The sequence below is a fragment of the Anomaloglossus baeobatrachus genome, chromosome 5 (genome assembly GCF_048569485.1).
Source record: "Anomaloglossus baeobatrachus isolate aAnoBae1 chromosome 5, aAnoBae1.hap1, whole genome shotgun sequence".
NCBI classification, from domain to species: Eukaryota; Metazoa; Chordata; class Amphibia; order Anura; family Aromobatidae; genus Anomaloglossus; species Anomaloglossus baeobatrachus.
Genome location: NC_134357.1, coordinates 86,026,215 through 86,049,779, shown reverse-complemented (window position 1 = coordinate 86,049,779; position 23,565 = coordinate 86,026,215). Strand labels below are relative to the sequence as shown.

General features: G+C 43.9%; 1 protein-coding gene and 1 long non-coding RNA gene across 2 annotated transcripts in view; one reads left to right on the top strand and one right to left on the bottom strand.

The window, feature by feature from the left end:
• ZNF365 (zinc finger protein 365) overlaps window positions 1-15,476 on the top strand; it is a 39,088-nt gene extending 23,612 nt beyond the window's left edge. Inside the window, exon 5 of the mRNA XM_075348659.1 lies at window positions 11,638-15,476. Coding sequence (XP_075204774.1) covers window positions 11,638-11,890 — 253 coding nt within the window. The 3' untranslated portion in view covers window positions 11,891-15,476. The remainder of the gene's footprint in view (window positions 1-11,637) is intronic.
• Window positions 1-23,565, bottom strand: part of LOC142310883 (uncharacterized) — a 76,058-nt gene that overhangs the window by 18,528 nt on the left and 33,965 nt on the right. The window lies entirely within an intron of this gene.

The following is a 23,565-nucleotide window of genomic DNA, read 5'->3' as shown; positions in this document are numbered from 1 at the left end:
AGCTTACCGCAGGCTGTCAGACGCCGGCTCCTGCTCCCTGCACATTTAGGATGGTTGCTCTCTCGCTGTCACACACAGCGATGTGTGCTTATCAGCGGGAGAGCAACAATAAAAAAACGAACCAGGGCTGTGTGTAACGAGCAGCGATCTCACAGCAGGGGCCAGATCGCTGCTCAGTGTCACACACAGCGAGATCGCTAATGATGTCACTGCTGCGTCACAAAAACCGTAACTCAGCAGCGATCTCAGCAGCGATCTCGCTGTGTGTGGAGCACCCCTAACTGTCCCTGTATACAATAGCATAGATAAAGAGATCTTTAGAAAAAGTATTTCTAAAGATCTTATATCTTTACAAATACCTCTCTCCTCCTGTACCAGTCTGTGCCTTGTATTGTTTATTATTATTGTACTTGTCCCTATTATGTGTACCCCTTTCACATGTAAAGTGCCATAGAATTGATGGCGCTATAATAATAAATAATAATAATAATCTTATGCTAATGAGGCCAGCGACTAGTCCCAAGGGTGTTATATCCCCCAACTAGTCCGCCTCTTCACATTAGCATGTCCACAGGGGTGTACTAACATGTTATTCAATGCAGCGTCACCAGTGGTGCCATGCGTATCTGTGTTCTCTGTGATCACTCATCTGAATGACGGGCACTTCCAGGCATGCGCAGTAGACCTCTCTGAAGCCGGGATGCGTACACCTGGCTTCATACTGCGCATGACCGGAAGTGCCCGGCATTCAGAACAGCGATCATAGCAAACACAGGTACACGCGTCACCACTGGTGACGCTGCATTGAATAGCATGTTAGTACACCCCTGTGGACGTGCTAACATGCTATGAGGACGGACTAGTCGGGAGATCTAACACTCTTGGGACTAGTCCCCACGCTCATTAGCATAAGATAAAAGATGTTTAGAAATACTTTTTCTACAGATCTCTTTATCTATGCTACTACAGGGACAGTTAGGCAGGGAATAGAAATATGCACCCAGAACTGCTCGTGGTTTTGGGGGCATATTCCACCTGACAGGTTCCTTTTAACATAACATAATCAATTGTCATTTTTGGGGATATATACTCACTACTAGGTGGTGACTTTGGCACTGGTAGCCTGAGTACCTAAATCTTGCATCCCCAAAACCCTCACTTTACACTTTGTGCTTGACATAATTTCAAAGGGAATCACACTAGAAGTATTGATATTTCCTAGTGTTATTTGGGCATTTGATGCAGATGTTATGTGAGCACTATATGATTGCATTTAGGAATTATATGGTAAACTATAAGAAGGTATCAATGGAAAGAACTTTACAAGGGACCAACCAACCTGAAGCCCAGCCCTGATTTAAGTTTAGATCATATTGCCACATTGAGAAAGGTTTATCAATGCAATTGCTTTTTCTGCCATGTGTTTTTGTGTGTATTTTTTGTCACTGAGTCTAGAGGTGCACATTGTACCCTTACAATTATTTTTGTGACCAATAAAGACAAAAACTATGACACTGATTTTTCAAACTGATTAAATGGAAAGCAGGCTTTGTTTCCTACCAATCAGAGTTGAATAAAAATATGAGCGCTTCACTGTGATTTGTTGTCATTGGCAACAAAGGCAGTTATTCTTTTAAACAGTTTTGAATTTCAGTTATTTTATAGAACAGTCCGCTCTCCCATCATGTTGTAGAAAATACTTGCATTCCCCATAAAATAACATTTCCGCCAAGTGGCATAACTGAAGTCTGATGGGCCCTGGTGCAAAGTTCCCCCCACACACATGATGGTCAGATGTATTGGCCATTGTAGCATTCTAAATCCTATAACGACATACAAGTTGCCCCCCCTTTATTATATAGTAATATCCCCCATCCTGTACTAATGTCCCCCTTCCTGGGTCACTTCCTGGTAAATATGGCCCCATCCTGGTATATATGTCCCTCATCCTGGTATATAAGTCCTCCATCCTGGTATACAGAAAAGAAAAAGGAGGAGCGCATGTGAAGGATTTCAGGGAACCATGGATTGGTATTTGTAGTGTAACCGCTCACCTGGGGAGGTTGTGCAACCTTGCACAACCCCGGTTACAGCATTTGTTGTGGAGCTGGGCAGATTCCCAGTACCCACTAGAAAGCTCCTTTGCTCAAGTGTCTGCGTCCTGCAGGGCGGCCATGTGACCGGTCACGTGGAGTGTGAGTGAGCGCCGACCCAGAGGGATGATTTGCAGCCTCAAGCTGAAAGTAGCTCCTGCCGTGAGTCCCGGGGGGAAAGTACTGGTATACAAGTCTCATATCCTGGTACATCTGTCCCCCTTCCTAGGCCCCATCCTAGTATATAAGTCTCCTATCCTGGTATATATGTCCCCCATCCTGGTATATATGTCCCCCATCCTGGTACATATGTCCCCCATCCTGGTATATATGTCCTCCATCCTGGTATATATGTCCTCCATCCTAATCTATATGGCCCCATCCTGGTATATTTGTCACCATCCTAGTATATATGTCTCCCATTATGGTATATACAGAGACAAGCAAAAGGGTAACAATGTTTTAAACGTTTGACTTTCAGGCTCCATGTCTCACCGTTCAGTACAGCTTTGAGCGTGAGACTTCCTTCGTTTTATAGACAATCATCTTGGCTATCATACATATATTTAACTTGCAACTATTTAGCATATCATTAGTTTTGCAGATTCTTGTCATGTCACTGCATTGTTATTGTTTTGCTCCTGGTGATTTAAAAATCTTTTTCTTCCTTTAGACTATAAATTACAACCTGTTCCCACATTCCCAATAGCTCAGCATGTTATTAGGTTGAATCCCAAATAAAAGGTCACTGGTTCGAATTCAGGAGCAGCCATGAAGAAGATTTCCTAAGAAAAGAGAAACAACATAATCCAGCTCATGGATAGCAGTCTCTCGGCTAAGAAAATTGCCAACCTGAATCATGTGAGTGCCATGACAGCTTGAAGAATATGAAATTAAGTCCGTCCATCCATTTAAAAGCCAAGAGGTGGACGTCCAGGCAAAATATCAGAGTCAACAAGCTCATCACAAGGTCTATCAGTTCTGGGACAAGAAACACATCAGTGGAGGTGGCTTGAATGCTTCATATTAGTGAGATCACAGACGTCCATGCAAGCACCATGCAATGCACATTACACAAGTCTGAAATGGTGGCCCGAAAAGAAGGTGAAGAAGCTTCGACTGCAATATTATATTCATATCATAAAATGTGTCAGTTCAAGTTTGCAAATAAGTACAAAAAAGGAAAGTAGAAAATTGGAAATGGGTGATTTGGGGCGATGAAAAGAAAGTCAACAGACTACGCTCTGATGGGTGCAAACGGGTCTGGAAGACACAAAGGAAAAGGGGTTAATGGATCAAGAAATTTAAGGACCTGTCAAGTTTGGAGGAAGCCTGATGGTATGGGGTTGTTTCACTGTCAAAGGCATTGGATACATGACCAGGTACTATGGGTAAGAAAAGATAACATAGTGTTCCAGCAGGACAATGACCCAAAGCATACATCGAGATTGGCAAAGAAATGGTTCACTGACAATGAAGTAGAGGAGCTGGATTGACCTCCACAGTCCCTATACCTCAACCCAATGGAACACTTGTGGATGAAGAAAAAGCTCGTACATACCCAAATGAGTTGATCAGTATGCACCAACATTGGGAGCATGTAGAAGAGACCTGGGATCAAATTTCAGGCGAGACGTTCTTGAATCTGATTGAGAGCATGCCCAGAAGGATTCTGACAGTGTTGAAGTGTGGCGCCTTGCACAAGCCAGGACGTCACAGGTACTACAACAACACACCCCACACCCCGGTTAGGCACATGAGTCACACACACAAATCCTTGTTGCCTCCCTCCAGGGGCTGATGTACGCACCGGGTGGGGTGGAGCCAGGCGGTTGGCCCCACCCACTGAGGAGTTCACAGTCCTGGAGGTGGGAAAGGAAGGGAGTTCTGTGAGGGAGAGTGGTAGTGGAGGAGCGAAAAGTGGTAGTGGAGGAGCGAGAGCAGACTGACCGTGTCCGGGTACGTGGCCCGGGCACTCAAGAGCAAGGTTGGCAGACGGTGGTGACCGTCTGCAGGCGAGGCCGATTGACGCACAACCGTGAGGACCGGGGATGGGCGGTGGCCCGCCGGTACCGAACCTGGGAGCGAAGAGAAGCCAGCACCATTCGGCAGGGCCTATGGACCCCGACCAGGCTTGGAGTCGCCGTTAAACCGGTCAAATCCGTCAGCGACGGGAACCTCCGGGGTTTCCCAGCAGCAAAGACCCGACTGAAGGCAACCGCTCAACCGTGAAGGGAAATACAGCTACCGCCACAGCTTGAGTTCCCAGGGCCAGAGCCTGCAGGCAAAAAGGGGCTCCTCTGGCAAATACACCGCTGGGGAGCGGGTTACCGGTGGGAAGCCATCGGAGCCGAAAACATATCACAGGTGCAGGGAGAGGCAGTCACCGCCAACCTACCGGGAGTGACCACCGCGGCCGGCTGCAGGACCCGTCCATCCAGCCGTTTGTTTTACCAGAGACTCCGTCTACGTTATTGGCTGAGTGAGTACCACCATGCCATCTGGCACTGCGCTATCCCCGCGACCCTGCACCGCACCAAACCCCGCCATCCACCTTACAGTCCCCATCACCGGGGCCCGGGACCACTAAAACCCCCTACCCACGGAGGGGAGAAAAACATCTCAGCTGCTCTCTGTCATCGCTCCCGGGATCCCCGTCCAGAGCAGCGGTGGTGTCCCAACCTCACCACAACCGTGGGTGGCGTCACGGACTAAATCCCCAAACCAAGCCACCCCTTTCACTCACGGGCGAGGAGCGCCGCTCGAGGCCCCGGATCCGGCCCACCGCTCGAGCCACCGAGCAGCAGCAGCAGCAGCGCCGGACCCGAGCGTTAGTGAGCGCAGCGCGCCCTCCCCGCCTGCGACAGAAGCCAAAGGTGGATTTACAAAATACTAGAAAAATAAAATGTAGATTTTTAGAAGCAAAATAATAACAATGCAGTGACATGACAAGAATCTGCATAACTAATCATATGCTAATTAATTGCGAGTCAAATTTATGTGAGATAGCCAAGATGATTGTCTATAAAATGATGGTAGTCTCACACTCAAAGATGTACTGGATGGTGAGCTAGTCAAAAGTTCAAAACATTGTTACCCTATTGCTCGTCAGTATATGTCTCTTATCTTGTTATATATGTCTCCCATCCTGGGCTCATCCTGGTATATAAGTCTCTTATCCTGGTGTATATATACTGTATATCCATCATGCTAGGCCCCATCCTGGTATATACGGTATGTCCCCCATCTGGCATATAAGTGTCCTATCCTGGTAGAGATGTCCCCCATCCTGGGTTCATCCCGGCATATATGTCCCCCATCCTGGGCTCATCTTGATATGTATGTCCCCATCCTGGGAGCATCCTGGTATATATGTCCCCATGCTGGGAGCATCCTGGTATATACAGTATGTCCTCATCCTGGTATATGTGAAGTAAACTCCAGCGCAGAAAGGAAGGCACTCTTCATTGAAAATTTCCATGTGGTTTATTCCGTCTTTCTGCGCCGGATTTCACTTCACATGTTTGCAGCTGCCCGAGCCGATTGTCCGTGCTGCGGAGAGGAGGCTAGGAGAGGGTGAGCTGAATTCCTTTGTTATTCATCCTGGTATATATGTCCCCACTCTGAGACCATCCTGGTATATATGTCCTTATCTTGGGCCCGTTGTGTCCCTAACTCATGAAACAAAAAAACTGCACTCACCTCCCTCCTGTGCCAATGGATGCACATCCAGCTAAAACATGCATTGGGGTTGGCGGGCCCCTGTACACCAGGTGACCATTATGACCGTGATCTTCACTCCCCTGTCTTCTCCTGGAAAAGGATGAATAACCATTCTTTTCATGACACACACTTATATTATAAACACTGATTGGATCATTTAATTATTCTAGTTAGTCATACCTTTCCTGAAAAAATTACCGGATCGGCAAAATGCATATATATATATATATATATATATACAGTGCCTACAAGTAGTATTCAACCCCCTGCAGATTTAGCAGGTTTACACATTCGGAATTAACTTGGCATTGTGACATTTGGACTGTAGATCAGCCTGGAAGTGTGAAATGCAGTGCAGCAAAAAAGAATGTTATTTCTTTTTTTATTTTTTTTTTAAATTGTGAAAAGTTTATTCAGAGGGTCATTTATTATTCAACCCCTCAAACCACAAGAATTCTGTTTGGTTCCCCTAAAGTATAAAGAAGTATTTCAGGCACAAAGAACAATGAGCTTCACATGTTTGGATTAATTATCTCTTTTTCCAGCCTTTTCTGACTAATTAAGACCCTCCCCAAACTTGTGAACAGCACTCATACTTAGGAGCATTCCAAGGCCATCAGAGACAAGATTGTGGAGGGTCACAAGGCTGGCAAGGGGTACAAAACCCTTTCCAAGGAGTTGGGCCTACCTGTCTCCACTGTTGGGAGCATCATCCGGAAGTGGAAGGCTTATGGAACTACTGTTAGCCTTCCACGGCCTGGACAGCCTTTGAAAGTTTCCACCCGTGCCGAGGCCAGGCTTGTCCGAAGAGTCAAGGCTAACCCAAGGACAACAAGGAAGGAGCTCCGGAAGGATCTCATGGCAGTGGGGACATTGGTTTCAGTCAATACCATAAGTAACATACTCCACCGCAATGGTCTCCGTTCCAGACGAGCCCGTAAAGTACCTTTACTTTCAAAGCGTCATGTCAAGGCTCGTCTACAGTTTGCTCATGATCACTTGGAGGACTCTGAGACAGACTGGTTCAAGGTTCTCTGGTCTGATGAGACCAAGATCGAGATCTTTGGTGCCAACCACACACGTGACGTTTGGAGACTGGATGGCACTGCATACGACCCCAAGAATACCATCCCTACAGTCAAGCATGGTGGTGGCAGCATCATGCTGTGGGGCTGTTTCTCAGCCAAGGGGCCTGGCCATCTGGTCCGCATCCATGGGAAGATGGATAGCACGGCCTACCTGGAGATTTTGGACAAGAACCTCCGCTCCTCCATCAAGGATCTTAAGATGGGTCGTCATTTCATCTTCCAACAAGACAACGACCCAAAGCACACAGCCAAGAACCAAGGCCTGGTTCAAGAGGGAAAAAATCAAGGTGTTGCAGTGGCCTAGTCAGTCTCCTGACCTTAACCCAATTGAAAACTTGTGGAAGGAGCTCAAGATTAAAGTCCACATGAGACACCCAAAGAACCTAGATAACTTGGAGAAGATCTGCATGGAGGAGTGGGCCAAGATAATTCCAGAGACCTGTGCCGGCCTGATCAGGTCTTATAAAAGACGATTATTAGCTGTTATTGCAAACAAGGGTTAATCTACAAAATATTAAACCTAGGGGTTGAATAATAATTGACCCACACTTTTATGTTGAAAATTTATTAAAATTTAACTGAGCAACATAACTTGTTGGTTTGTAAGATTTATGCATCTGTTAATAAATCCTGCTCTTGTTTGAAGTTTGCAGGCTCTAACTTATTTGCATCTTATCAAACCTGCTAAATCTGCAGGGGGTTGAATACTACTTGTTGGCACTGTATATATATATATAAAAAAATATAATATATATTAAAGCAAGTACAAAAGTGACATGGGTCAGGTCCCTGTTAAATGTTAACAAGAAAATAAATACTGTATATCAGACGTTTTCTCAGCAGTACAGTTCTTTAGATAAGTTTGTTACTCAGCGTTAGATTTTGTAATCTGACATTTGTAACATCTATTGTGTTTATAAACCCATTTACTGATTCTTTTTCAAGAATGACAGGCACACTTAAGGTGCCGTCACACTAAGGCGGGCTTTGCACACTACGACATCGCAGGTGCGTTGTTGGTAGGGTCAAATTGAAAGTGACGCACATCCGGCATCGCATGCGACATCGTAGTGTGTAAAGCCTAGATGATACGATTAACGAGCGCAAAAGCGTCGTAATCGTATCATTGGTGCAGCGTCGGCGTAATCCATAATTACGCTGACGCGACGGTCCGATGTTGTTCCTCGCTCCTGCGGCAGCACACATCGCTGTGTGTGAAGTCACAGGAGCGAGGAACATCTCCTACCGGCGTCACCGCGGCTTCCGTAGGATATGTGGAAGGAAGGAGGTGGGCGGGATGTTTACATCCCGCTCATCTCCGCCCCTCCGCTCCTATTGGCCGCCTGCCGTGTGATGTCGCAGTGACGCCGCACGACCCGCCCCCTTAATAAGGAGGCGGGTCGACGGCCAGAGCGACGTCGCAGGGCGGGTGAGTCCATGTGAAACTGCCGTAGCGATGATGTTCGCTACGGCAGCTATCACAAGGATATCGCAGCTGCGACGGGGGCGGGGACTATCGCACTCGGCATCGCAGCATCGGCTTGGATGTCGCAGCGTGCAAAGTACCCCTAAGGCGGGCTTTGCACATTACGACATCGCAAGCCGATGCTGCGATGTCGAGTGCGATAGTCCTCGCCCCCATCGCAGATGCGATATCATGGTGATAGCTTGCGTAGCGAACATTATCGCTACGCCAGCTTCACATGCACTCACCTGTCCTGCGACATCGCTCTGGCCTGTGACCCGCCTCCTTATTAAGGGGGCGGGTCATGCGGCGTCATAGCGACGTCACACCACAGGCGGCCAATAGCGCGGAGGGCGGAGATGAGCAGGATGTAAACATCCCGCCCACCTCCTTCCTTCCGCATTGGCGGCCGGGACGCAGGTAGGAGATGTTGCTCGCTCCTGCAACTTCACACACAGCGATGTGTGCTGCCGCAGGAACGAGGAACAACATCGGACCGTCGCAGCAAGGTAATTATGGTTTACGCCGACGCTATACCGATGATACGATTACGACGCTTTTGTGCTCGTTAATCGTATCATCTAGGCTTTACACACTACGATGTCGAGAGCGACGCCGGAAGTGCGTCACTTTCAATTTGACCCCACCGACATCGCACCTGCGATGTCGTAGTGTGCAAAGTGCCCCTAAGATCAGATCAGATAATGTTCTGTTCTATGGATAGATCATCTATATCAACAGCCTGGACAACCCTTTTAAATAGTATAGAAAATTATAGCAATAATAAAACATGTACCTTCACTTTTAAAGGGAATCTGTAACTAGGTTTTTGCTCCCCAGTTTGAGAGCGGCATAATGTAGGGGCACAGACCATAATTCCAGCGATGTGTCATGTACTGGGCTGCTTGATATCATTTTGATACAATCACAGTTGTTTCTGCTGCAAACCTAGCAGTTCTCAGAATAACCCCGCCAACACAATTGTTAATTACCCGATGTGTACTCCGGCTACGTGTGCAGAGAGCAGGGAGCCGGCACTGGCAGCGTGAGAGTGGCGGACGCTGGTAACGAAGGTAAATATCGGGTAACCAAGGGAAGGGCTTCTTCGTTACCCGATGTTTACCCTGGTTACCAGTGTCCGCAGAAGCCGGCTCCCTGCTCTCTGCACATTCAGTTGTTAGAAACAAAGCAGGATTGGGCACTGCAGAGCAGATCTGCCGGGCAGTGGAGCTGTACTCACAGATTTTATGGTTCAGCTGTTCCAGGAATGCACGTGCGCCTGTATGGATAGTGTCTTGCAGAGTGGTGCTCAGCCAGCAGCATGAAGAGAATTCAGAGATCCAGCTTATAATAGAACGAGGCGGCAGCTCACTCTGTCAGTTGCACGATACTTTTTATTCTGCGGTTGCAGACATGTATAGGAGCAGTGAGGGGAGAGAGAGGGGTGCGGGGGCGAGGAGCGGTCGTCCGCTTCTCCGTCACAACCAAAGCAAAGTAAGGCTATATGCACACATTGCTTTTTTGTTGTGGGTTTTTTGCCACATTTTTTCTTGCAGATTTTCACAAATCTATAAGGATATTCTTATGCCAGGAAAGTCTATGAAAATCCTTATGTGTAGTGCACGTTTAGAATGTTCAGGATTTTTTCCTTGCAAAACTGGTTGCAGAAAAAATCTGCAGCATGTCCATTCTTTCTGCGTTTTTCCCCTAGTTTTGACCATTCAAACAATGTAAAAACGCATAAAAGACGTATAAAAAAACACAGCAAATCGCAGCAAAAACATGTTGCAAATTGCAGCTAAATGCATTTTTTCCGCAGAGTTTTTCCTGCCACCACATGCAGATTTGGTTGCAGATTGTCTGCAATGTGTACATAACCTAAGTGAAGAGGGCAGGCTGGGCTATTGGAATTAGTCCACTAACACCATTTCCACACAGCTCTAGCCACAGAGAACTCCATCCTGTGTTGAATCCACTGCTAAAACCGAGAATTGCCACTGAAATTATGAGCTTGGGACATTAGTCTTATTTCAAATATTTTTGTGAATTGTTTACTATTTTTTAATTGATCTATAACTTTTTTTTTTTTTTTCAATCTGGACTTTACCTTTATGGAATTTGAGCTTTCTCAACATGCAAGTAAAAAAAAAAGAAAATGACTGCTTCATTATGTAATATTGTCAGAATAATAGATCCTCTGTGAATACACCTACTAACCCAGTATATTGTGGTACATCATCATTATTGTAGCATGTCTGTAAAGCCTCCCATCAAAGATGAGAGCTGCTGCCTGTAGTTCTTTAGGAAACTTCCCAATGATCGGAGTTAACATATTCTCAAGGTCTTAAATTGTTTTAATTAGTTATATTGCATAAAATGAGCAAGTTTGCAATTGACTTGATTATTCCATCCACTGTTATTTTCCTGCAATGAGAGTTTATATGTTTTATAGTGTATGGCCGGAGTCACACTTGCTCGTATCTCGCGCGAGTCTCGTATCACATCACAACACCCGGCACGGCCTGATGTTCTCCGGACAGGAGCTGGTGGGCTGCATAGAAATATATTCAGCTGACCGCTCCTGTCAGGAAAGTGTGCGGCTGTGCCGGGTGATGCGATGCAAGACTCGCGCGACATACGCGCAAGTGTGACTCCAGCCTAAATCTCATTTCCATGGAGCTTTGCCTACAGACCCTGGCCTAGAGTGTGCAGTAGTTACAGTCGAGAAAAAGGGTTAATTCTTAACATCCCAGTCAGCTCATTGATTTTTATAGAGTAGTTAAATGCTCACCTCCCCCCTCTCATTCTCATCTTCTGAAGAGATGCGGTTATACATCACCAGCCCAGAGGTTTCAGAGCAGGTCTGTTAATCTCGGCTCTGTCCTCTTACTGTCCAGAGCTGTGTGCTTGTTCCAATGCCTGATTATCTCTGCGTAAATACAGTAATAAGTGTACAGTTCAGAACAAACCACTAACAACTGAATGTGTTATAGCAGATCTTGTGCTGAGCTTTATAGTTCTACTTATACTGCAACTGTAGTAGTCACCAGACTTGTCACTCAAGGAAAAGAGCCTGTCTGCTAGAAACCAGGGGGTAAGGAAACTAAGGAGACTGCATTGCTCTGGGCTGCTCAAGAGACAATTTAAGAATATCATTTTACATGAAATACAGGTTTCTTGGCGTCAATCTTGCAGTTTACTGAATGTGAAGTATTTTCCAGTACTCCATTAACATTGAAATATCAAGGAAATTTTTTTTATTTTTTAGGAGTCGAGGAAATTTCCACATTGTCAATCACATCCACGATGTGAAGCCTCAGTCTGCGCAGAAAGGCCGCTCTTATATTAATCGTGTAGGTATACAGCCCATGAAATTATTGCACGAGTCGGGTGACTCTCCAAGAGATATATGGAAGCCGCAGAAGAAAAGTGACCCCATCGCATGTGGACGAAAAGTTAACAGCAAGCCGAAAATGGGGAAAAAGGCAGGCATGTGTAATAATGTATATAAGCAATATTAAATCTACTGTTTACATTTTGTAAAAAAAACAAACAAAAAAACGAACAAAAAAAGAGAAATATTTTATGTTTGGAAAGGGCACTTTTTGCTCTGTATAATTGTAAGGCTAGTTTCACACTTGCGTTGGACGGGATCCGTAGCATTGCGTTGTGTGACGCATGCAACGGATGCATTGCATTTAGTGGCACAACGCATGCTACAGATCGTACAAAATAACGCAATCCGTTGTAGTTTTTTTTCCTTGACTTTACACATCTGAGCATGCGCAGTTGTGTAAAGACAGCTGCGTTAACGGAATCCGTCAAATGACGCATTCTAACGGAATCCGCCACTATAGGCGTCCATTATAAAAACAACGGACGCCTAACGGATTCCTGCAGGTTGCATTTTTTTGACACTCCGTCAAGTGCAGAAAAACGTTACATGCTGCGTTCCATCCGCCCGACGCAGCATCAGAATAACGACGCTGCGTCATCCAGCGGATGCAACGCAGACACTTGCGTTACAGTGCGTCGTCCATACAAGTCTATGGAGAATAGCGCAGTGCGTTAACGGACTGCGCTATTCTCCATAGTGACGGAATGCGCTGAACGCAAGTGTGAAACTAGCCTAAATGGGGAAATCTTTGTTGCCAGTACCTACCAGGGCCGGCTATGAATATTGCTACTGTATGTTCACACTATACTATTCCTTGAGTGGATGATTTGCACATGACCACTTAATTGCTGGAAAGTTTATTTTTAGATATAATTTTAGATATTGATATTTATTGACATGTATATTGGGAGATTAATACAGAGATCACAAATATGACATTTATAGATAATGACCACCTTCTGTGAGTCAAATCATACACTTAAATAATTTATTTACTGATCTATAGAGGATGACATCACGGGTGACATCACATCAGCTGTCAAGATCTGTGTAAGGCTGGATTCACATTAGTGTATGGCATCGGATGCAATATGCTAATGATCCTCTGCTCATACTGTGCTGCGAGCGTGAACCGAGTGTAATGCGACTGTGATCCGATCTTACGATCAAATCACAGCTGCGGAGGAGAGGGGGAGGGAGTAATCTCTCCATCTCCTCCATTGTCAGCCTGTGTGTATATCGCACTGCACTCGGATGTTATCAGAGTGCAGGCCAATGTTTTGCTTGCACCCATAGACTTGTATGGGTGCAAGTGATCCAAGACTCGCAGACAATCACAGCATGATGCAATTTTTTCCCTCAGTTCGATTAGGGCTGAGAAAAAACTCACAGATCTGAGCTGCAGCATTGTCTTACATACGGCCAGGTGCAATGCCAATCATACACCAGTGTGACTCTAGCTTAAAGGCCGCTTTACACGCTATGACATCGCTAGCAATTGCTAGCGATGTCAAGTGCGAAAGCACCCGCCCCCATTGTACATGCGATATCGGGTGATCGCTGCCGTAACGAACATTATTATAAGATAAATCTGACTAAGCAAGTACACCAGTCTCAAAAGGACAGAAAGATCTATTCAATAATGTCTACAGTTTGTGTTGTAAGCTCTGGTAAGATCTGCTTTAATCACATATTAACTGGATTAATGATAAATGTTTCATTAGTGGGAATCCGTTTGTTCCGGTACCCACTATTTGCTAAAATGAAAAATAATGTTATGTTCCCATTGTTGAACCCTTTGAATAATACACTTTACAAGAATTAGCCTTGAAGGGGTTATTCCCATCTCCAAGATCTTATCCCAATATGTAGTAGGTGTAATAAGAATCTTAGCAAATACCTCCTATTAGAAATGCAGTATAGTTCTCCTGATATTGCCATGTCTTTTCCCTCATGTTCAGGGCATTGCAGGACCTTAGGTTACAACCACGTAGATAGTCACAGTAAGTGAGAAAATCTCACATTGCACTCGGCCCCATGTCGAACAATGCTGCAGCTCACATGTGTGAGATTTTCCTCTGCCCTAATCGGACGTAGGCCAGTATCACACTCGTCAATGCCTTGCGTGTAACTCGCGTGAGTCTCTCATTGAATCACCTGGCACGGCTGTACACTCTCCGGACAGCAGTGGGTTGGTTGCTTGTATCTCTTTGCAGCTGAGACGCTCCTGTCCGGAGAGTGTGCGGCCGTGCCGGGTGGTTCAATGAGAGACTTGTGCTAGTTACACGCAAAGTGGGACTCCGGCCTTAGGAAAAAAATGATTGTCTGCGAGTCTCCTATTACTTGCACTCATACAAGTCTATGGGTGTGAGTGAAATATTGGACTGCACTCGGATGACATCCAAGTGCAGTGCAATATACGCACAGGCTGACAATGGAGGAGATGGAGAGATCACTCTCTCTCTCCTCCGCAGCTGTGATCTGATTGCAAGATACTTGGCTCATCCTGGCAGCAGAGCGGGAGCCGAGGGTCATTAGCATATCACATCAGATGCTCTTGCATAGGATGCCATACGCTAATGTGACTCCAGCCTTAGTTAGTTAGTTGCTCGTAATCGTAACCATGGGAACCTAAGGTCCTGCAATGCCCTGAACATGAGGTAAGTGACATAGTGAATCAGAAGAACTATACCACATTTCTGATTGGAGGCATTTGCTAATATTATTATTCTTACACCTACTACATATTGGGATAGGATCTTGGAGATGGGAATACCCCTTTTAAAGGGGTTTTCCAAGCTGAAAAGAAAATTTTGTGTAGACACATGGTCACGATACTCTATATTCCCCATGCAATTGGGCGGTCATATGACGGCAAGTGTGCAAGATCACATACATGAGGTCACTTGATCGCCCACTCATGTGGGGAATTCAGGGCTATCATGACAGTGTGTGCATCCCACACAGCCATTTGGATGAAGGATTTGGGTAAAGAAACTGCAGTCATGCACCTCGAGTAAGTGCTAATAAGTCATAGAACCACATATAGCAAATAGTTACATCTATTGCAGTGTATATGTGTATTATTTATGTTGCTCTAGGCCATTGGGCTTTGAGAATACAGGAGCATATGTACGTAAAGATTTACATGAGAAAAAGAACAAATCTATTAAACACACTTCATTATACAAGTATGTACATTAGGGATAAAATTGCCAAAATGATTTTTTGGGAAACCTCTACACAGATATCCCTACACATAGAGACAGATGTTCTGTATCTTTACTACAATGATCATTCCCGATGGGTGTATTTTTAGGAATGAGGGGCAGTTGCAATAATCACTTATGTCCCGGCGTGCTGTTTATGGGACACATCATAGCAGCTATTCTGCACCCACCAGCTCAGAGACAACTAAAGAATAGAGATGGCGCCTGCAGAGGCAAAAACTAGTGAAAAATGCAGAATAATAGTTATAAAAATGAAATGGTGAAAAATAGAGTTATTCTTCATGTAAGCATATAACTAAAATCCATATGAAATGACCAGTATGCATTTAAAGGAACTTTTCAGCACTTTTTACATATGGAAGTAGTGGTATGGCTAAAAAGGAAATTTTCCCCCTATAAAGATGATACTTATTTTTTTAGAGATTCAATGTGACAGTCAGAACAAATGTGGCTTAGGCTAGTTTCACACTTGCACTATTTTGACGCAAACGGAATCCGACAGTAATGTAGTACAGTTCATTTATTTACAGTGGAAGCACGTTACTATGGCATGTGTGTGTCATGCAGTACCCGCTTGTGTCCACATGATGTCGCGCTTCCACTGTAAATAAATGAACTGTACTACATTAGTGACGGATTCCGTTTGCGTCAAAATAGCGCAAGTGTGAGTGAGCCCTGAGAAGCCATATGCAGATCAGGTTGAAAGTGCACTGGGGGCGTGTCAGTTCACTTGGACCACCTCTAAGCCAGTGCATTGCCACGCCCCCAGTGCACTTAGGTCTGAACTGCTCATTGCATTTACTCAATATTTCTCATGACTGGCACCTTGGATCTCTAGAGAGAAGGCATCATTTTTATTGGGAGAGAAGCACTTATACAGCCAGACCATTACTTCCAGATATAAAAACCTGCCGACATGTTCCCTTTTACTTTCTATTTTTTCTTCTAATCATCCTTCAAAGCGTGGTCGTATTTGTGCTATTTCTGAATAGGAAAATATGGATAAAAGCAGATTTCCTAATACTCGCCTAAATTTAGACAGCCGAGGAATAAACTAAGGCGAGTCTAATACATCGCAGCTCACGCCGTATGATGAATTTAGCGCACTTTCGACATTTTTGTCTTATCTTTCCGCCACTTCTTTGCTGTGTCCGACTTATTTTTTGCATTAAACTTTGTGCACATTCTGGTGCCACGTAAACTACACATTTTGTCCATGAGGCCTTATTCAGACATCCGTGTGGCACGTACAGTTGTGCTCACAAGTTTACATACCCCGGCAGATTTTTTTGTTTTCTTGGCCTTTTTTCAGACTGAATGACAACACAAATACATTTTTCCCACTCATGATTATTGGTTGGGTCATTATGATTTAAGAAGAGAAAACACAGTAGTTTGACAATAAATGGCTTCACCCAACCACTAACCATGAGTGGAAAAAAGTTTTTGTGTTATCATTCATATTCTCTGAAGAAAGGCCAAGAAAGCAAAAAATCTGGCGGGGTATGTAAACTTTTGAGCACAACTGTACTTGTGGTATCCGTTTTTTTCAAGGATTCAACACAAACCCAATGTACTCGATGGGGCTTGTGACATGTCCATTTTTTTTATACGGACCGTGTGTCCATGCAAAACACACGGAGACATAGTCATTTTTTCTGTCAGCCCAGATGACAAGGGCCTGTGAAAAAAACATACAGCAAACATATCTCATCAGTGGATCACCTTCGTGCTGTATGTGTTTAAGATTGCAATGTACAGGAGAAGCTTTGTAATATATTTAGCTAAAGTGGTTGTCCAGGATTTTCACGAAAGGGAATTGATCGTGGCCGCGCACGTCTAGTTGGGATGTGGCTGGGAGAATGAATATTGCATACTTGACCGCTCAGTCTCGCTGCCGGCACCAGATAATCCTCCCAGTGCGCGATATGAGGACTCACAAGTTTGCAGTTACATAGAGTGACTGCGGACTTTCATGAAAAACTGGACAACCCCTTTAATAATCTAGCTGTGAAAAACACTTATGACACTGATGGTAAAAATGGACCCACAGACCTTGCACAAATGATCCAAAAAACTGATGACCATTTTTTCCATGTACATCTTTAAATATGGACGTGTGAATGAGGCCTAAGTCACAGAACTTTTCAATCAGTACACAAAGGTGTATAAGGCTATGTGCCCACGGGCACTCGTACTTGCGGATGTATCCGTAGGTACGAGCGCATGTTTCCCGCAGCTGCCCGCCGGCATCCGCAGCTATTTTTAGCTGCTAGATTACAGCGAAATAGCTGCGGGAAACATGCGGGCATTCATGCGGCTTAACTGCGGACGTCCCGGCCTCTCATCTCCATAGCAGAGGGCTGGGACATCCGCAGGTAAATCCGCATGAATAATTGACATGCAATTATACATACGGATGCCTACATCTGCAGCATGGTCGGCAGCCGCACTTTCCGCAACGTGGACACAGCACTCCCCATGTTCCATAGGATAACATGGGGAGTGCCTGTACATGCTAAAACCTGCGGATTTATCTGGAAAATCCAGAAAAATCCGCAGGTTTTCCGCGGCAAAATCTGCAGAAACAAGGTCCCGTGGGCACATAGCCTAAAACTCTGGCAAACAAGGTGCCACATGCACTTGACTTCTGACAATTTTGCTTGAATTATGGAGAATTTTCAATAGTAAGGGTATGTGCACTCGTTGCAGAAATTTCTGCACCAAATCTGCATCTCCTGGGAGGAAAAAGGCTGCAGTAAAAACATGCTTTTTTGCTGTGATTTGATGTGTTTTTATGCGTTTTTTTCCTTGCTTTGAATGGTGAAAATGCAGCCAAAAATGCAGAAAGGATTGACACGCCGCAAATTATGACATTTGCTGACATAAGGATATCCTTTCAGATTTGAGAAAATCTGCAAATAAAAACACATGAAAAAAACGCAACGTGTGCACACAGTGTAAACCACCTAATCTTTTGGAATGGTTTGGTACTTCAATGATCAGTAATGTTTTGGTCTGGTTATGATATTTTTTAACTAATTATGCCTAAAAAAAAATGCTGTTACAAATCTAGTGTCAATGTTGCCATTACCAAAAAGGCCACAAAAACTATAATAATAATTTTTATTGCTATAGCGCCAACATATTCCGCAGCACTTTAAAAACTATTTGAAATCCTATAATACAGGTCACACAGGCATATAAAATATATAGGCATTACAATAATATTAAACTATTCAGAATATCTACCATATTGCCTTTTTAAAAAAGTCCTTGTAAGTATAATGAATAAATTGATATTATTATACCCCAACAGATCAGCAATTATTTATATATCTATATGATTAGATTTTCTATTAATTTATAGAATAAGCTGTAGCTATTGCACTGACACTGTAAAGCTTTATCCAGAAAAGGACACTTGTTGAGAAAATAAGTGAAAATATTCTGTACTTCTTTATTAGGAAAAACACTGATTGCATAATGCTTTATCTGTTAGGCCTCGTTAGCACTGTTGTATTGAAGAAGTATTTTTAAAGGGAGTCTATCAGCCCAACTATCTGCATTCTAGTAGTGGCCAAGAAGCTCCGTGAACAGCTCCGCCCACTGGTTTTTCATGCCCCGCCTCTCTCACTAGTGATTGACAGTGTTGGCTTGAAGCCAGGTAACTGCTGTCAGTCACCAGTGAGGGGGGCGGTCAGTGTCAGATTGAAGTGGCAGTGGCCTACCAGTAAAGGTATGTTCACACTTTCGTTGTTTTGCTTCCATCGCAATCCATCGCCTTGAGGAATTACAGTATCCTGCAAAATATTTTTCAGGAATCCATTTTCTCCCCATAGACATCTGTTAGCAACGGATTGTGACTTAGCGTTGCATCCACCACGTGATTGATCAGTCGTTTACTGACTGACTGTCAAGCGGGAGCAACGCTGAATGTAATGATTTTTGGAGCGGAAAAAAACGGACTCTGCAGGTGTCAGTCGCCATCCGTCAAAAGCTATAATGGATATCTATGGTGCTGGATTCCGCCATAATCCGTCACATGACGGAATCCAGTGCTAGATTCCGTCATGCTCTACTGAGCATGCCCAGCATGTTTGGCACACTCATTGGGCTGTCCCAAACACAAACAGATCACGACGGATCCCTCAAAAAATGGACGCACAGCGGATGTAACGGACGTGATGGATCAGTTTTTTCACAGGATTCCTGTGAACGGAATCCTGTGAAAGAACACATCCGTTGCATCAGTTGACATCTAAGGCTACTTTCACACTTGCGTTGAACGGCATCCCTTGCATTGCGTTGTGTGACGGATGCAACGGATGCGTTGCATATAATGGCACAACGAATGCAGCGGATCGTACAAAAGAACGTAATCCGTTATAGTTTTTTTTCTTGACATTACACATCTGGGCATGCGCAGTTGTGTAAAGACGGATGCGTTAACGGAATTCGTCAAATGACGGATTCGAACGGAATCCGCCACCATTGGTATCCATTATAAAAACAACAGACGCCGATGGAATTCGCCGCTCTGTGTCATTTTAAGGCACGAAAAAACGTTACATGCTGCGTTCCTTTTGCCCGGCGGAAGCAACGCAGCGTCGGCCAGCGGAAGCAACACAGGTCCATGAGTCGTAATCCATCGTCCATACAAGTCTATGGGAAGCAGCAGAATCCGTTAACAGATTCCGCTGTTTTCCAAAACAACGAATTGCGACTGAAGGAAAAAAACGCAAGTGTGAAACTAGCCTAAAAAACGACGGATCCGTTGTTGCGTCGCAACGATGGACCTGACGGAGGCAAAACAACGGAAGCGTAAACATACCCTAACATTGACTCTGGAGGCTCGCTGATCAACTACATGCAAATATTACATTCACAAATTTACCTATGCTTCTATATAATAATATTCAGGGTAGTTTGTAAAATAACTGATAAGATACTTCCTTTCTCTCTACATACTGAAATAAGTGTATTGTGCCAACTACTGATTATGTTGCAGGGTAGTAAGTGATGTTCTACTGCAAAGGGGCCCACCGGAGGATTCTCCAGTTCTCCTGTGGGCAGTCCAGGCCAGGAGGCGGGGCATGAAAAAACAGTGAACAGAATAGTACACTGCCCATCTTGGGTACACCTTGGGTGCACTAAACACCTAATTAGTATATTTCATTAAACTTCACTATCCTTAGGGGTACTTTGCACGCTGCGACATCGCAAGCCGATGCTGCGATGTCGAGCGCGATAGTCCCCGCCCCCGTCGCAGCTGTGATATCCTTGTGATAGCTGCCGTAGCGAACATTATCGCTACGGCAGCTTCACATGGACTCACCCGCCCTGCGACGTTGCTCTGGCCAGCGACCCGCCTCCTTATTAAGGGGGCGGGTCGTGCGGCGTCACTGCGACGTCACACGGCAGGCGGCCAATAGGAGCGGAGATGAGCAGGATGTTAGCATCCCGCCCACCTCCTTCCTTCCGCATATCCTACGGGAGCCGCGGTGACGCTGGTAGATGTTCCTCGCTCCTGCGACTTCACACACAGCGATGTGTGCTGTCGCAGGAGCGAGGAACAACATCGGACCGTCGTGTCAGCGTAATTATGGATTACGCTGACGCTACACTGATGATACGATTACGACGCTTTTGCGCTCGTTAATCGTATCATCTAGGATTTACACACTACGATGTCGCATGTGATGCCGGATGTGCGTCACTTTCAATTTGACCTCACCGACATCGCAGCTGCGATGTCGTAGTGTGCAAAGTGCCCCTTAGGATGGAGGCAGCAATTTGAACATTAAAGAGGTGCTCCACTACAAAACATAGTCACCACATCGATTTAAAGCTAGGAAAGAAGGCTTTTTATAAATACCTTCTTTTTCCAACACAGCCTGTGACCGGTCTGCTCATCCCCATCAAGTGACCTGGGCCGCTGTGATTTCTGATGTCCGGTGATGTCACATCAACTTCCGGAATTGGAACTTGACCCGTTCTCCCTGTGTGACTGGGCTGTGGGCGGAGTTTCATCGTACGTCACAGCATCTCGTGTGCTTGCGGTGTTCTGCTAAGTGGTAAAGAAGAGAGCGTGCGAGATGCTGGGCCGTGACGTGCGATGAAACTCCGCCCACAGAGCAGTCACAAGGGCGCTCAGGCTACGTTTACGCATATATAAATCCCATGGATATTACTAACTGACTACATTGGGGGGAATGAGTGCACCTATCATGTTTATAGTATAGTGTGATGTAAAGCTTTGTCGGATACTGTAATAAAATATTTTTATATAAAGGGATTGTAGAATAAATATATATATATAGAAAAGGTATGTGATACGTGTATTTGTAAAACTTTTAATATGTGTTTATGTCTGTAGCTACTCACTTCATTGTTGTAGTTGATTCTTAAGACAATCACGCTTGCACTTATTAGAACCACTGTGCTTTTCACTTTGATCTCTCGGTACAGCTATTATAAGAACATTCTGGGAAAAAAAAAATTAGTAATAATGTTTGGGTCTGCCTCCCACCAGGATACAATGATATGTGTTATACATGTACATGCTCCATTGTTTCTGGATGATTTTTGCTCTGATATCCATAAAGAAGAATCCTTGGTATGTACTGTATATTCTACTTGTTGGCACTAAAGGGACTCGGTCCTCCCAAACTGACAGTATAAACTGAACATGTAGGGTCCGACTCATTATTTCTGATTTATTAAGGTCACTTTTCTTTTTTAGACTTGGGGTATTTTTGCTCCAAATACTCCAAAATGGCGCACATGGTTCATGAATTTGGTACAAATCCAAAAATACTTTATTTTTGTCTTTAAAGAGAATCTGTCACCAGGTTTTTGCTCCCCCATATGAGAGCAGCATAATGTAGAGACAGAGACCCAGATTCCAGCGATGTGTCACTTACTGAGCTGTTTGCTGTCATTTTGCTAAAATCAATGTGTCCTCTGCTGCAGATCTAGCAGTTATACAGAGCTTATGAATATTCCGGACTACCTGGCAGCACGCCAAGTAGTCCTCTAATGATAATCATTTGCTGATTAATTAGTGATTTTATCAAAACTGCACTAAGCAGCACAGTAAGTGACACATCGCTGGAATCAGGATCTCAGCCCCTATGTTATGCTGCTCTCAGATTAGGTGTCAAAAACCTACTGACAGATTCCCTTTAATTAATTCATTAGACTTATTTAGTCAAAAATCATTTAAAAAAAAAAACAAAAAACACAAAATTGCATCAAGTTGAAAACTCCTCCAGAATGCTATCTCATCTCAGAGCAACATGATGTAGGCAAAGAGGTCCTGAGTTCAATGATGTATCACTTAGATTAGTTGCTGCAGCTATTATGACACAGTGAAAGATTTGAGATTTTGCATGTAGCAGAGTTCTGGGAGCTGCCCTGCCCACACCAGGCTTTCAGTGCACATTTCCAATAGACAGAAGCTGCTAATCACAGACTGGGGCGGAGTCGGACTAGAGCTCACACACTGCTGAGGCCCACTCATGATAAAGATTAGAGGCTTGAGCTAACATTGCAGGTAAACAAAAAAGGCTGAGAAAGAATAGACACAGGGCTGAAGTCTCTGTATTAACACTTGCAGCATGCGGTCTTATTCTGCCAGTTTGGAGTGATAGACTTCTTTTAAAGAGGTTTTGCACTTTAAATATAGCAGCCACCAGACATTTTTACATATGGTACGTAACAAAATCAGCAACTTGTGCAAATTTACTTGAAGAAGAGAGCATAACATTTCATTTGGTATGTGTGTGTGTGTGTATATATATATATATATATATATATATATATATATATATATATATTTTATATATATATATATATATATATATTTATAGGTATATGCACGGTGGTACAAAAATCCCACCTTTCATTTTCCAAAGAGTCTGTGAAGAATGAATAGTGGAATCTGTTTGGTTGCTAAAGGCAACTGAGTAGTCAGTTTCATCACTTTACACCATGTTTGATAAACTTCTCCCTTCATAACCCCATTACACATACTGTCCACCTACTTTTGGACCACTATATATATATATATATATATATATATATATATATATATATATATATATATATATATATATATACATATATATATAAATATATATACATATATATATATATATATATATATATATATATATATATATATATATATATATATATATAGTATTTTTGTAGTGCTATTTTTTTTCCAGGCATTTCAAGTTCTTTAGAGGCCACTCATCATGTTCATCATGTAGCCACAAGGTAGTCTGTACACCGATATTATCTGCTGATATATTATAGGCCCATGAGACTACAGCCTCATTTAGCCAGCAGAGATTTTGCTCATATGTGATATCATCATCAATGTAATTTTTATCAGTGTTTGTTCGCTGTGTCAGTCTGTAACCATCAGATTTTTTTTGCATACAAGAATTTTTTTTTCAAGTTTTTCCTATTAAAAAACAAACAAACATGAAAATTGGACAGCAGTGCACAAGATTTCACACAGAAAACGTCTGCGATCTGTCCATCCAAATGGGCATTT